The sequence below is a fragment of the Terrapene carolina genome, unplaced genomic scaffold, assembly GCF_002925995.2.
Source record: "Terrapene carolina triunguis isolate 2854851 unplaced genomic scaffold, T_m_triunguis-2.0 Scaffold69, whole genome shotgun sequence".
NCBI lineage: Eukaryota > Metazoa > Chordata > Testudines > Emydidae > Terrapene > Terrapene triunguis.
The window spans coordinates 7,151,099-7,166,786 of record NW_020664420.1 but is presented as its reverse complement, the minus strand read 5'-3'; the positions used below and the strand labels follow the sequence as shown (position 1 = coordinate 7,166,786).

Below are 15,688 nucleotides of genomic sequence, written 5' to 3'. Positions count from 1 at the left end.
CCACTATTTCTGCCTCCACTTTCCCTTCCTTCCCCATCCTCTTTTCTTGTTTCTTTTCTTCTTCTTGTTTCTTTCCTCCTTCTTCCGCCCCCACCCCATTGCATTTCTTCCTTCTTGCAACTTTCAATTCCAGAGGCTTATCTTACCTTTTCCCCATTCTGGCCACTAAGACGATAAGCAACAAAATAGTTAATGCTGACTTTTTAAGTGGTGCTGTTAGGCTTTCGAATTAATACCCCAATGAGATAGGTTGGTGGGGTGGTTCACACGTCTCAGAGCCATTGTTTCAAGCTATCTGCAGATTCAGGCAGAAAGCACTGCATCAATTTACACTTTGGTCTTGTCTATATGGACAGTTAGTGTGCAGCAAGTCAGGGTATAAATCTACAGTGCAATAGCTTACCATGAGCTAACAAGCGATGTGGACCTTGCTATCTCACACAAAAAGTTCTGTTGTACATTTTGATCTATTCCCATTTCAAACAGCAGTGGATCAAAGTGCACTACGGAACTTTTAGTGCATGGTAGCACGGTCCACACCACCAATTAGTGCATGGTAAGCTAGTGCACTGTAGATTTACATCCCAGTTTGCTGCGTGCTAATTCTCCATCTAGACAAACCCTTAGTTCATGTTTTCAAGGTTTTCTTCACAACCACAAGGAACTTAGAATCATAGAATATCAGGGTTGGAAGGAACCTCAGGAGGTCATCTCCTCCAACCCTCTGCTCAAAGCAGGACCAATCCCCAACTTTTAATAACTTTTTAAAAACAAAAGCTGAGATTCTGAAGCATTGGCCTCACTCTGCTCTTTTTGAAGTCAATGGTAAAGCCCACACTGATTTCGATAGGAGCAGAGTTAGGCCAAAGCAGATAGCTTTTGAAAAATCTCACTCTTCGTTTTCCTTGCAATTCATTGTTTGTGCAAGTTGCCTTACTCCTAAGAACAGTTCTATTACGAAATATAGAGGTATAATAGAACTCCAGAAAATACATTACAAAGGTATGGACCCGATCCTGCATACCCATATTCCTCCTTGCGAATAGTCCTAGGATTGCTGTAATGTATCTTCTTGAGTTGTAGTATAGCTCTATATGTTGTTAAATTCTTGAATGGTTCCATGTGTCACTCTCTCTTTAGTGAGGGATCCTGACATCTAACTCGACACCTTTTCTCTCCTTAAACTCAGCTCACCACCTTGTGGCTTGTCCTTACCATGAAGAGAGAACAGATTCATAACCAGACCCTTAGTTGCATTCCTTAGGTATGTTTTTATCTTAATTCGATCTCTTCTCTGCCATTTCAAGCTAAGCATGTGAAGCCTTTCCTCATAAGACATACATACCTTCCGTTCCCTTGCTGATCTCCTCTTGGGTCTTTTCCAAAATTTGAATGCCGTGCTTTAAACTTGATGCTTCAATTGCTGCACAGAGTATTCCAAATGAGGCCTGAGAAGAAGGTATTATAGCATGGAATTATCATTTCCTTTATGAACAGATCCTCCCGTCTGAGCATTTGAGCGTTTCTTCTGCTTTTCTCCCAGAAGTTATGTGCTGTATAGAGATGCACCAGGGGGCAGAATTTTGCTTCACATTTTTAAAGTGTTTTTCAATTATCTAAAATCCATCTGACTGAATTTTAGCTATGCCATAGGAAGGGTCATGTATAAGGGACACACTGATACGAATTATACATCTAGATGAGTGACCGTCTACTTCAGTTTGCAAATGTTTATCTGAGTCTGAACTTGCCAAATGTAGCCTAAATCCAAATTTCAACTCAGCTCTTTGAAAGCACTGAGACTATTTCTCTCACTATCACCCCATCTTATTATTCACTACTGTCTTCATTAATTCAAACTCATTTTTAGAGGACGTGCAATCAGAAACATTTGACACTGGTTTAAATTTAAATCAAACCTATTTAAAGCTATAAAGTGCAGTCACCAATCTGCTAGACTGAGGAACCTGGAAGAGAATAACAAGTATTTATTCCAACAGACACAAAATCTAAAGTAGTCAGCAGGAGTGAAAGCTTTCTCATGCCTGCTTTATCCTAACATGCCACACAGAAATATGCACATTGGGCCAGATCCTCTGCTAACAGAAATCATCATAGTGCCCTTGAAGGTAAAGGAGCCACTCTGATTTATGCCAGTCAAGACTGCTTTCTGTCTCTGTGTTCCCACCGTATTGATAAAAAGGACATTTTACAGCATTGCCTTTCTCAGAAGTCAAATGCAGATAGTTCTGTTTGCAGAATGGACACTAGATGGGAGATGGTCCAGGCTCCTGAGCACATAACAGAATCTGGTCGTGGGCTCTTACACCCGTACAGATTTCCCATTGACTTCCATGATTCTCCACTTGGGAATAAAGGGATACGTTAATGGATCTTGTTGCAGGAGCGGGGCCCAAGAAAGCAACTTTTTTTTTTCATTGGCTCTTCTATCTTTTAATGGGTTACATGGAGGAATTAGAATGACCACTTTTGATGCCAGGGTGTTTTGGTGGAGAGAGAGCAGAATGGATGGATCACATTTTATATAGTGGTTTCCCCCTCCCATGCAACTCTCTAAACTGGCCACTATAGTAGCGCCATCCAAAATGAATGCAAACTCTAAATTTGCTCTACAACCTGGTCTCACTTCATGATAATTCAGCATACACTTTTGCACTGGCTAAATATTTCTGTTTATCTTTGGAAAGTCAATGGGATTCATTCAGTTACTTATAGGCTGTTGGTCTTTATTACAAGATGTATGTAAACAGAGTTATTGTTACAGAGGGAATGACATCATTTCATAAAGAATTTTGTATTTACATTTTGGCTGTGACTGCCATTACCTGCAGTGCCAACTAGTCTAGGAAAAGTATGGTGTCTAGCACACTGGGGATCTGGATCTTGACTGGTGCCTTTGGACTGTAGTGCCAAGCAAATTAATAATAATCATTGCAATGAGCAGTATGATATCTGCATGATGGATACTGAAATTTATCCATAGTATAATATGAGTATATGAAATAATTAGTACCATGCTGGCAACAGACCCTTTAAATACTATATCAGACTGTCTTGGTATAGTAGTTTCCAACTAGAGCTGTGTGGAAAGCCAAAGCTACATGATAGTCACATGACTCCCAGCAGCCCAAGCTCCACTGAGGGCTAGCACACACAGTAGATAGGTTGGGAGGTGGTCTGTGGCCATGCAGCTGTGCCCTGCAAGAGGCTCATAATCAAGGTAGGCGGGAGGAGGCTAGTTTGCCATACTAGCCTGCACTAACACAAGTAGGAACCACTGAAACAACACCTGCTAGTAGGTCATGTTGCAAACACTTTGTTGCAGACAAAGAGAGGCAACGGTGGAGCTAACCACATGCTGCAAAAACCAGCTTGTGAACATTTGTTTGAACTCCATCTGGCCGTTTGGTTTGACCATGTTTGTTTCCCTCCTTATTTGCTATTTGCACAAATGGGCTTTTGTTTACACAGATGTTTGGAAGATGGCTGTTCATCTTAACAACACCCCTGTTAGCTGGCAAGCAAGGGTATTTGCGGTAGACGAGCACTGGCTATTTGCGGTGTGCTATTCATTCTGTGAAATACTGCTACTTTGGTGCACTAGGTAGTTAGCAGAAATTAATGCCAGAGATCTGACTGGCGCCTTCAAACACCTATAACAATATAGAAAGTATGTGCCCACCCACAGATTTTCCCCATCTGGAACAAGTAAATTGCTATCATATAGATTCCTAGGCCAGAAGGGACCATTGTGATCATCTAGTCCAAGGGTAGGCAACCTATGGCACGTGTGCCGAAGGCTGCACGCGAGCTGATTTTCAGTGGCACTCACACTGCCCGGGTCCTGGCCACCAGTCCGGGGGGCTCTGCATTTTAATTTAATTTTAAATGAAGCGTCTTAAACATTTTAAAAACCTTATTTACTTTACATACAACAATAGTTTAGTTATATATTATAGACTTATAGAAAGAGACCTTCTAAAAACGTTAAAATGTATTCCTGGCACGCGAAACCTTAAATTAGTGTGACTAAATGAAGACTCGTCACACCACTTCTGAAAGGTTGCCGACCCCTGATCTAGTCTGACCTCCTGTATCACACAAACCATAGAACTTCCCCAGAATAATTCCTAGGCAAATCTTTTAGAAAAACATATACCTGATGGCAGGCCAGAGAACAACTGGAGTTGTCCTCCCTCTCTGCTTCTGGAAGGAAGAAAACCCTTCATTTACATGTCTCAGGTAGTTCCTCCTTCCTAATTCACTTCCTGTGCAGATAACAGCTGCCAATTACACTGGTACAAGGACATAGATGGATCACCTCATCCCTCCATCTAAATGCCTTTAATTTCCTGGTAAATCACCTGACAACCTGTTCCCTCACCACAGCACAGCTCAGCTTCTACACTATCCAGCCAGCCCATGCTGGTAAACAACTTTCATTGGGAAAACAGTATTGTCACCCCAAGTGTTCAGAAATCATGCGTGAGGCCCCCCCCAATCATAGGATTGGCTTAAAAATCAGAAGTTTCTTTTTTAAAATAATCATGGTTCTTTTTCTTGGGCTGCTGGCTTTTGAACCTTTGGGGAGCTCTCGGCTCATGGTCTCAAGCTTTGCTCCAGAACCATGAGGGCCAGAAGCATTTTTTTAAAATGGAAGCTGAGATTCTCACATACGTACCTGGTTCCAGAGCTGGGGCTTTAAGAAAACTGCCTAATGTCATGATGAGTGTTTGCACCACTAGCAGCAGCTATGGTTCATATTTGTTTATAACACTTCAGTTCTCCAATCAGGGAATGGAAACAATACCATGTGACTTTAGGCAAGCAATCAGATGTCATAAATAATGGCAGGAAAGGGATTCTCAAACCTTTTTCCAACACGGCCCACAAATCAGAGACAACATCTAAATTCCATCATTATTAAACCTGTGGGTCCAAATTGCAAACTGAGCCAGGTTTCAAAGCTCTTTGCACATGCAGTCATCTGGTGTCACATGCACCTGTCTCTCTCTCTATGAAATTACCTACTTGGTCCATGTACACTTATTTTGCAGGCACATCCCAGGTGCTTATCTTTGACAATTTGGCCTTTTAATTCCACAGGTTTTTGTTTTGTATGTAGCAAAATCAGGCTGAGCAAAGTGAAAGCTCCAACCATAACTATTAACAATAATAAAACAATGAGTCATGGCTCTTGATATTTTAATTTTTTAATTTAATCCCCCCTCCCTTTTTGGTGAATGTCTCCTATCTGCTGTGTCAAGAAACGGACAACAGAACACATGCTGAAAGAATTAATCAAATGAATGACATGAAATATCAACTGCCTCATTTTCTTATTAGAGGGCTGCAGTTTAGCTGGCAGAGTGGAGAGGAATTGGCAAATTGGACCGGGACCTTTAATTTCACGGATGATGGAGCAGTGAAGAGTGGCAGTGACACAGGCACCAGGTACAGACACACAGGAGAATGACTATGGAGGGGAGAACTCCAATCGATGTAGATCTCTCTTTGTACAAACTGGGAGTATCAGCATATATAACAGGGGCCAGATTCACCAGGCCACTCCAGGTGCTTTGCACTGTTCCTGGTGATGCAAAGCAACCAGGGCATACTGGTGAACCTAGCCCTCGATATGTATATAGTTGTATATATAAATTGTTATTCCCTGTAGTAGAATTGTTAGGGTGCCTAATAGAAAAAAAATCATTCTGCCAAGATGTTACTAATCCCTTTATTTACTCTATTTTGAAAACTCTTTTTTTCTTAAAGGAAACCAGTTGAAATCCCCAAAAGATTTACCATAGAGGTGTTGTTTTAATTTGTATGGAAGGAACGCTGGTGCCTTAATCTACTCCCATTGTTTATTAATCAATTGCTAAACACAATATATATATATATAGCTGGTGGTTAAATGAAACACAGTTTCTATTATAAGGTGATTTAACCAATTTGGGCCCCAACTCTGCTATCAGGTTCACATGGACCAATCCTTGTATCCATGCAGAGCCGCATTGACGAGGAAAATGATTCACCTGCACAGATCCAGTTGCAGGACTGGGGCCAATACTGAGACTGTCCTCATGAGAATGTGGGTCTGTGTTATTCCCCCCAACCTCAGAGGCTGGTCCATGAAAGAGATTAATGAATCTGTTACTGTTCCTAGCTAGGGGACTTAGTTATTTAGCTCAAGCAATAGCTGTTTATGTATTTAGTGCTATTAGTCTTGAGGTCAAATCATGCTGTTGGCCTGTCAGGGGTGGTTACACAAATGGTTACTCAACGTGGGGGTGCCCTCAACTCTACTGACTTCAAAGGGAATTGAGGGTGCTGACCATCTTGCAGCATCGGGTACAGTATATAGAAGGGTAGCTCTTGGAAACACAGTTAAGCGAAAAATATAATAATAAAAAAAAAAGCCAAGCCAGATCGAATTCCTGGGTATAAATACAGCGCTAGAGTGTCTGGATAAATTAAACTCTCTGTGTGAAATATCATCATAGAGTATTTCAGTAACCATACCCCACTACATCTAGGGAACTGACAGCATTTGAAAGGCCAACGGAAGTACAAAGGCTGTCCTGTCAAAATCATACAGTCGCACTCAACTAAAGCAGCTCTCTGCAATTCCTGTTAGGGATCCCTGAGATGTAATGTGATATCGTATCAGTGCTACCAGTCACTCATTCTGTTTAACTAGACAAGGGAGCCTTATGAAAAAAACCAACATAACTGCATTTTTAGCCCATGGGCTAAAATGGTTGGTTTACATATTTTTAAATTTCATTTGTTGTATTGATCTTTGTTTATATTCTTTGTGCATATATTTACAGTCCACATACACAAAGTCTTCAGTCTGGGCACTTGGCATATGAGAAAACAGCATGAGACACAAAGAAAGAAATCTTCTTGCTGAGAATTAATAAAGGTAGAGATTTCCCTCCCCTAAGCACCCTTGATAGATGCAATTGGACTATCCTTTATAATGGGGTTGGAGAGCGAGAACTCTTGACTATGTTGTTCCAAGTAGTTATAAGGGATTAAGAGATTAAGAATTTGGATCTGATTTTCAACCTGCTTACTCCCCCAAAAGTTAGTGTCTTAGTTCAGATTCAGCCTGTTATACAAACAGGCTGTAAATGTGTAATTCAGATCTGGATTTCAAACCCCACTGAAGTCCAGTGCCAAATGCATGTGTGAATGTTTGTAGAGTTGGGGGATTAGGATTTTGTGTTGCGGGTAAATCCCTCTCCCAAACATATATTAGGATCCATATGCCCACATCATATATGACTGTAAATTGAAAATACATAAATAAGAACTATATGTATGAAATACCTGGAGGTGATGCCATATGATGAATTGCCGAGCTAGGTGATAAATGGCATTTACCATGCCCTTTTGGCCACCTCCTCTGCCCTCTGCTCAGTAGACTTCCCAGGCATTTATCCGAACACTCCAAAACTCTGAGCAGCTATACACTGCTGATATTGATTAAAAACTGCCAGCCACAAAAATGATTGATTCTTTTTACCAAATGTGGAACTTGCTGCCTAAATTACATTGGTCTGAGGCATGTTGATTTTAATTCTATATATAAGTCCCTGGGGAGGTGTCTAATGAGCACAAGGTAGATGAGGTGGTCAAAGGTGCATAGTAAATGTGATTTATTGCATAGTCTAGTTTATCAGAGAGTATCACCTCCTTGTAAAGTGTATATGTAAATATTTATATCAATTTGAATAGATATTATAATTATATAAAACTAACACACCTCTGACCAATGCAGAGCTCTATGATGTATATAAATAATGTGTGTCTGTGTATGCAGCACTGAAGGTCACAGGGTATGGGGGGGTCGTCACTTCTGCACTGCCTTCAGAGCTGGGCTCCCAGCCAGCAGCCCCGGAGCTTCCTGTAGCCGGGGGAGGTTCCCGGAGGTGGGTCTGACCCTGACCTGGGAGCAGCCCCTGCAGGGGAAGAGGAAGTTCTGTCCCTCCCCAGCCCGGCCAGGACTAGCAGCTGGAGCCCAGCGCATGGTAGGAGCCCCCATCCCCTGCAATAGCCATGTTCCACAGGGGAGATCAGATTTCACAGTCCGTGAATTTGGCAGTGCCTCACCTTGCTGGACTCAGCTCTTAATAGAGAAGGGGCCAAAATTCTTCATGAGAGAGAACCAGGAAGAGCCCAAAGTATTGCTTGTGATGCTAAAAAGGGAAATGGGGGAAAAAAATGTTGTTCAAACATAGTGATTGATGTTATAAGATTTGTCATGTGCTTTGATAGGCCCCCCCCCCGGGGGGGGTCATATGGATAACAAGATCTGCTGCTTATTTCAAGCAGAGTGATGGGAATGAACTTGATTAAAAGAAGCAAACGTCAGTGTATTCAAAATGAGAGAGTTCTGAAAGGATGGAATTAAAATAGGTTTCCCTGCAGCATCCCCCATCATTGCGTGTCACAAAGGAGCTGATGTGGTCTTGATGCATCACCCTAGAAAGCAAAGAGAGACCGAAGTCTCTCAATTTCCAAAAATTAGATCAAAGACATTATTTCTAAAGCTGTACTGATGTTGACACATTGTGTCCTGGGCATGCCTTCTGAAGAGAATACATGACAGTCCATGTTACTGTTGATATTACCAGAAGTCCCTCTCAGAGCAATCAATAACCACGTAAATGACCCTGAAAGTTTGGAGGCTGTGGTATTCTTATCAGTACTGTTACATAGTGTCCTCTGCAGGGAGGGTTTACTCTGGATGAATAGACAAAGAATGGGCTACTAGTCTGACCTTTTGATGCTTCCTCAAGGACTGCTTTTTCTTAGTTCCTGCTGATACTCCTACCACTGTTGCAATATTGGTGTAAGTATAGGTTGGAAGCGACCATGCAGATGCAGGAGAATATACTGTAAGGAACGATTCTGCAATGGCAGGACTAGACCTGAGGTCAATTACCATCTCTATTGTCTGTGATAAGCATATTGAGCAGCTGAGCTAAATAGTGCTAAATCCCAAATGAGCAATGTATTAAATGTGAGAAGAGAAGGTGAAAATCAGATTTCTACTGAACAGGAGATGAGATCTGTTGCCAGGAGGACACAGACAGGAAGAGCTAGTAGTGGTGAAGAGGGCACCCCCTGGAATGACCATCATAATCTTAACTGTGCAGATGTGTGAATTGTCTGCAGATGTCATGGGGCTTTCTCACATGATTCCAGAATGGAGACATCCCTGAAATCCAACAAGAGGAACCAATGACATCCCTAAGAGCCAGTCTACCCTAGAATCGCTACAGTGGCACAGCTGTACGGATGTAACTGTGCCGCTGTAGTGCAGCCAGTGCTCTCTGCTGGCGGGAGAGAGCTCTCCCGTTGTCTTAATAACTCCGCTTCCCTGAGCAGCAGTAACTTTGTCGGCAGGAGAGCGTCTCCCACTAACATAGCGCCGTGAGCACCGGCGCTTCGGTTGGTGTAACTTACGTTGCTCAGGGCAGTTGCGCAGCTTTTCCACACTGCTGAGCGACTTAAGTTATATCAAAGTAAGCGCTAGTGTGTGCAAGCCCTAAGATTCACTCAGGTGGGGATGCATACAGCTAGGGTCATCATCAGTGCACAGCCTGTGGTGCAGAGCAGGAGCTAAGACCTAGAGGCTCTTAGGCTATGTCTACACTATGGGGGGGGATCGATTTCAGATACGCAAATTCAGCTACGTGAATAGCGTAGCTGAATTCGACGTATCTGATCCGACTTACCCCGCTGTGAGGACGGCGGCAAATCGACCGCCGCGGCTCCCCCGTCGACGGCGCTTACTCCTACCTGGGCTGGTGGAGTACGCGCATCGATTCGGGGATCGATTATCGCGTCCCGACGAGACGCGATAAATCGATCCCCGAGAGATCGATTTTCTACCGCCGATCCGGGCGGGTAGTGAAGACCAGCCCTTAGTGATGAGCGAACATCCACAGTTTGGGAATTCAGGTCCAGTGTGGGGAAGCATCCAAATTTTTGGATGCTTGACTGAACCCCTAGAATGTGGGAAACTGGGCAAAAAATCTCATGGGAACAGCCTTCCTATTGGTATCTTGACACTTCTGATGCTGTCTCTAATCTGAAAGTGGAGAAGCTTGTGGAAATGGAAGAAAACTAAGTTAGCCAAACATTTCAGAACCTCATAAAAGGTTTGGTTCTAAAAACTAGTGAAGGTTCAGGGGGTTCAGAGATTCATAGATTTTTAAGGTCAGAAGGGACCATTGTCATCATCTAATCTGACCTCCAGTATAACACAGGCCACAGAACCTCACCTAGTAATTTCTGCAATAAGCCTGTAATTTCTATTTTGAGCGATAGGGGAAAAAATAGTGGGTGCTTAGCAGCCCGGCGGATCAGCGCCTCCCGCACAGCCCGCCTGCTGGCGGGCCTTGGGGATCAGCTCCTCCCCCTCCCTCCCAGCAACTCGAGCCCACCGCAATCAGCTGTTCAGCGGCGTGCAGGAGGCGCTGGGGGAGAAGGGGAAGGGGTGGAGGTGGAGTGCGGGTGGGAAGAGGCAGGGTGAGATCTGGGGCAAGGGGTGGAGTGGTGGTGGGGTCTGCGGCAAAGGGGGGTTAGAGCACCCCCTGGGAACCGAGGAAGTTGGTGCCTATGTAAAGAGCCATCTACCATCAAAAATCTCTTCCCCGTTTTCGTACATGTAGATCAGGATGAAATCACCTCTTAACCTTCTCTTGGATAAATGAAATAGATTGAGCTTCTTAAGTCCCACGCTATAAAGTATGTCTCTTCCAATCCTTGACTCATTCTTATAGCCCTTTTCTGAACCCTTTCCAATTTTTCAACTTCCTTTTTGAAGAGTGGACCCCAGACCTGGATACAGTATTCCAGTAATGGTCTCCGAAAGCCATATACAGAGGTAACATGATCTCCCTACTCCAATTGATATTCCTCTGCACAGGTACTGGAACTAAGGGTGCTGGTGGTGCTGCCGCCTCCCCCGCTCCCAGCTGGAAGTGGTATCCATTATATGCAGGGTTTACAGTTTGGTTCAGTAGCTCTCAGCACCCCCACTATAAAAATTGTTCCAGCGTCCCTGTTTCCCTGTGTATACACTTGAGGATAGTGCTCAGCTCTTAGGGCTGGTCCACACTAACCCCCCAGTTCGAACTAAGATACGCAACTTCAGCTACGTGAATAACGTAGTTGAAGTCGAAGTACCTTAGTTCGAAATACAAGGTACTTACCGCAGGTCCACACGCGGCAGGCAGGCTCCCCCGTCGACTGCGCGTACTCCTCTCGCAGAGCAGGAGTACCAGCATCGACGGCGAGCACTTCCAGGATCGATTTATCGCGTCTAGATAAGATGCGATAAATCGATCCCAGAAGATCGATTGCTTACCGCTGTACCCGGAGGTAAGTATAGACGTACCCTTAGCTACAGTATCACCTTGGGAGCTATCGTTAAGTTGGCTATCTACCATTACCCCTAAATCCTTTCCAGTGTCATAGTCTGTCAGTGCTCTTCTTTCCAAAACACGTTCACCCATCCCTAGCCCTTACTGTTGCCACTGCTCTTAATTTTTATTAGTGCTATTATTACTTACTCTGTCAGGTCAGGCTCTGCCTGCTTACCGTAGTGAGAGTAGACGGTACTATCTGCGGCTCATCAAACCCACTGATTGTGGGTAGCCCAGGAGGGTGTAAGGCTAAGGGAGCAACCCCTGACAGAAAAGCCCCAGTGCCTTGTGGGTGAATTCAGGAGAATGTAAGGCTATGAGAGTAAATTTAGACAGAAAATCCAGAGTGGAGCCCCAAAGGCGCTCAGGTACTAACATTTTAGTATCTGCAGCGGATTGGGTACCAGATATATTTTTTCTTCCTCTCCTATGGATTTTACCGGTGACGCTAAGAGTGGGGTCCTGATGCATCAGCAACTCAGGGCCTCCATATCATTTGCCCAGGCTTGCGCCCTGGAGAGGTACTCCAGCTTTGCCTCGAACATCGACACAACACGGGAGGCAGCAGTCACTGGTTCTAAGCTCTTATTCGATTGGTGTAGAGTTGAGTGCCAGGGGCTGCCTCCGACGGAGGGAGAGATCATCGTATCTCACTGGACAACTATCGCCAGCCATAAAACTGGGCAGCCCCCAGACAATAGGGTGTTGTCCCACCACAGTTTGCCTGCTTCAATGGGTGCTTGGAGCTTAGAGTTTTATAACATGACAAGTGGATTGTAACCAACGCATCAGGCAAATCAAGTAAAAGAAAGAAAACATCCTTAAAGATAGGGTGCTGGAATGTTTGCACCATGACAACTGGATTATCTGAGGACCTTCAGCAGATCAAAGATGCACGTAAAAACTGCCTTGATCAATGACAAGCTGAAAAAACTCAATGTGGATATCTCATCCCTCCAAGAAACATAGCTAACATCACGTGGATCTCTCAGAGAAAAAGACTACACATTTTTATGGCAGGGGAAAAGTGCAGAAGAAACGCGAGAGCATGGAGTAGGATTTACCATCAAGGACTCACTTCTGGGGATGATTGAGCCACCTACGAATGGATCAGAGAGAATTTTGGTACTATGCTTGTTCACATCTAAGGGCCCAGTCAAACTTGTGAGTGTGTATGCCCCAACACTCGTCTCGTCTTCTGACATCAACGACCAGTTCTACGACCAGTTGAACCCTGCAAGGTGGGAGTGTCCCAGTGCTCGGACTAGAACCCAAGCCTGACCGTCTACACCATGTGGTGGGGCGTCTGCCCCACACTGGCTCATAAGGGGTTAATAGAGCCCCTGGGAGGCCGCCAGAAGGCAGCCAATAGGAGAGGGGCTGCAAGGAGCAGCCAATCAGAGCTGGGCTGGCCCATATAAGAAGGGCTGCAGAGCAGAGCAGCTTCAGTCACTCCCTGGAGCTTGAGGAGGGAGGAGGACTGGGTGCCTTGCAGGCAGAGGGCAGCAAGCACCCTGGACATAGCGGTGCTGCAGGCAGAAACCCAGGGAGCTAAAGGCAGCTCCTGGCAGGCTGCAGGGATCTGCAGGCTGAGGCCCTGAGGCAAGGGCAAAGAGGGTGCTGGGGCTGCGGAGAAGTGGCCCAGGGAGATCTATAGATAAGTCGGAGGGGACGCAGCAAGTGGCAGCCATCCACAGGGTCCTTGGGCTGGGACCCGGAGTAATGGGCAGGCCCAGGTCCCCCTCATCCCCACTTGCCACTGAGGAAGCGGCTGGACTGAGGGACTGCGATACTGTTCCCTGGAAGGGGGGAACATAGAGTGTGGCACAGCTGGAGGGCTGTGTCATGAAGAGGATGCTGCGTTCCTGGGAGTGACATGGGTCCCAGGAGCAGAAGTGACGTTGCCAAGACATCACCAGTAGAGGGCGGACTGACATACACAGCGAATCCCCAGGGCAGCCAGCAGGAGGCGCCGCAGTGGTGAGTCACACCCCATCACACACCACAATTGAACAGCCCCTTAGACTGAGCCCCGTGAGCCTGAGTCAGCTGGCACGGGCCAGCCAGAGGTGACTAATTGCAGTGTACACATACCCTGTGTAGCTTGAAACTTCTCTCTCACCAACAGAAGTTGGTCTAATAAAGGATATCACCTCACCCACCTGGTCTCTCTAATGTCTGGGACCAACATGGCTGCAACAACACTGCTTAAAACACAGGCACGGCACATGGTTTCATGAGCCACTCCCAGACCAGGCAAATGTGCATCGGCAGTAGGCTGTGTAGGGCATTGTTTTTCATTGCCTTTCTGGTTACAGGCCTACAGCAGTGTTGCAAAATACACAGTCTTGGCCTGCTAGGCCAGACTCTTATTAGAGAGAAGACAAAAGGTGAAGGATAGGAAAGTGAAAAAATAAGGTAAGGAAGGATAAGGACACTCACCAAGTTTCAAATCTGGGATTTTGCCAGAGCCAGTGGAGGTGGCGATGTCATTTGGGTCCCTTTGACTGGCTGGGCCTGTTCAGGGCATTTCTCAGGCCCAGGACAAAGAAGGCCCAGTGGCGCTGTGGTGGACTTCAGAGTTTCAGGAGACGGGGATAGCAGCCACGATGGTGAAGCTTGCACCTTCCTACTTTTCTTTTAGTCACCTGCATTTTTGGCCGACAGCTGCTGCTTCTTAATTTTTCCCCACGAGGTTTTCTTGTAAGGACCCCAAAAGGGAGTGGTGGGTGGACTAGCCCTTCCTCTTATTATTCTGTTTACCAGTTTGGCCTAATTTTCCACACACCAATTTTGGTCTATTGATTTTTCAGTCCCCCACTTTTCTTATTTACCGGGCATGCTGTTAACACAGTCTTTGAATTAATTGACTAGGCCTCTTTTGTTTAGACTAATTTAGTCTTTCTGTCTCCCTTTCCCACTTTCTACCCTTAACTATTATTGTTATAGGGTGTTGTGACATTTAATAGACTTTTACTCCCTCCTTACACTTGATCTTACAATTAGGATAACTTTGTAGGCCCAGTTATTACAACACACACCACCCCCACACAAGTCACTCCTTCACTTTAAAGACCCTTCCCAGTATCTAGCTACCACGGATAGTTTATCAGACTGCAGAAACAGCATACAAAGCAATGTGACTTTTTTGTCCCGGGCTCCTAGAGGAGTGTAAGTTGATCCACATGCTGTACTGTTCCCACTCCCTTGCCAGTTCTGAGCTGCTATGGAAGCCGGAGATTCCATTTGGCAATGGTATGTTCTCAGGTATTCTCTTTCACAGATACCATATGAAAGGTTATTTCACTTAACATCAGAGGCCAGTGTTCCTGGTGCAATCTCATTCTAGTTAACAGGGCTCCACTGGTGTAGAGTGAGAGCAGAACCAGAACTCCTGGGTTCTCATTCTGGCTCTGCCACGCCAGTCATTTAACCTCTGCATTAGCTTCCTCACCTGTAAATTTGGGAAATTACCTACCTACCTTTCAGGGATATTGTGAGGATTAGTTGATATTTGGACAGCCGTTGGAAGATGTAAAATGCTAGGTAAGTGTTACTGTGTAAATTTGGGGTCAGAATTTAAAAGGAGATAATACATTTATCAATTTATTTGGACCAAATCCTGAAATCTCTGTTAATGGCCAAACCTTGCTAGCCTTATTCTCATATTCACATTGAACTATTCATGTGAGGAAGGCAAGAGAGACTTGGCCCTCACTCAAATCCTCCAGTAAAGTCAATAGGGCTTTTCCCTTATTTAGAACTTCATAAAAGCCCGCAGTACCTGGCCCTTTACTTCTCATTTTCTTAGCCACCGGAAGGTGTTTGGTTTTGGAGAAAAGCTTGTTCTTCCTGCAGTGAGATCATAATCCTGTCCATATGGCATCAGGATCCCTTGCTGTGGAAGTGGAACTTGCAGTCATCACAAACTGAGCATGCTGACTTAGATACAGAAGCCGGTAGGAGAGAAAGCTCTCGTTTAAAGACACATGTCTGATAATGACACTTAACTGTATTTTTAAAATCTGCACAACGTATCTAATGAACCGATGCCCCAACGGGAGAGTCCCTCTAGGGCAGGACTGAGGTTGCAGACATTATAACTGATGGAGCATGATCAAGGAGAACTTGGAGGTCAAGGAGAAGAGGTAACTTAACTGCAGTTGATCAAAGAGCTCAGAGTTACAGTAGCCAATGCACGAGCATGGTACCAATTC

General features: G+C 44.8%; 1 protein-coding gene across 3 annotated transcripts in view; it reads left to right on the top strand.

The window, feature by feature from the left end:
- The window catches only part of ST8SIA5 (ST8 alpha-N-acetyl-neuraminide alpha-2,8-sialyltransferase 5), a 67,464-nt gene that overhangs the window by 19,745 nt on the left and 32,031 nt on the right, over positions 1–15,688 (top strand). The window contains exon 2 of one of the 3 annotated variants that reach the window (XM_024195320.1): positions 5,368–5,475. The exons of the other annotated variants lie outside the window; for them this stretch is intronic. Coding sequence (XP_024051088.1) covers positions 5,368–5,475 — 108 coding nt within the window. The remainder of the gene's footprint in view (positions 1–5,367; positions 5,476–15,688) is intronic. 3 annotated transcript variants of the gene reach the window in all.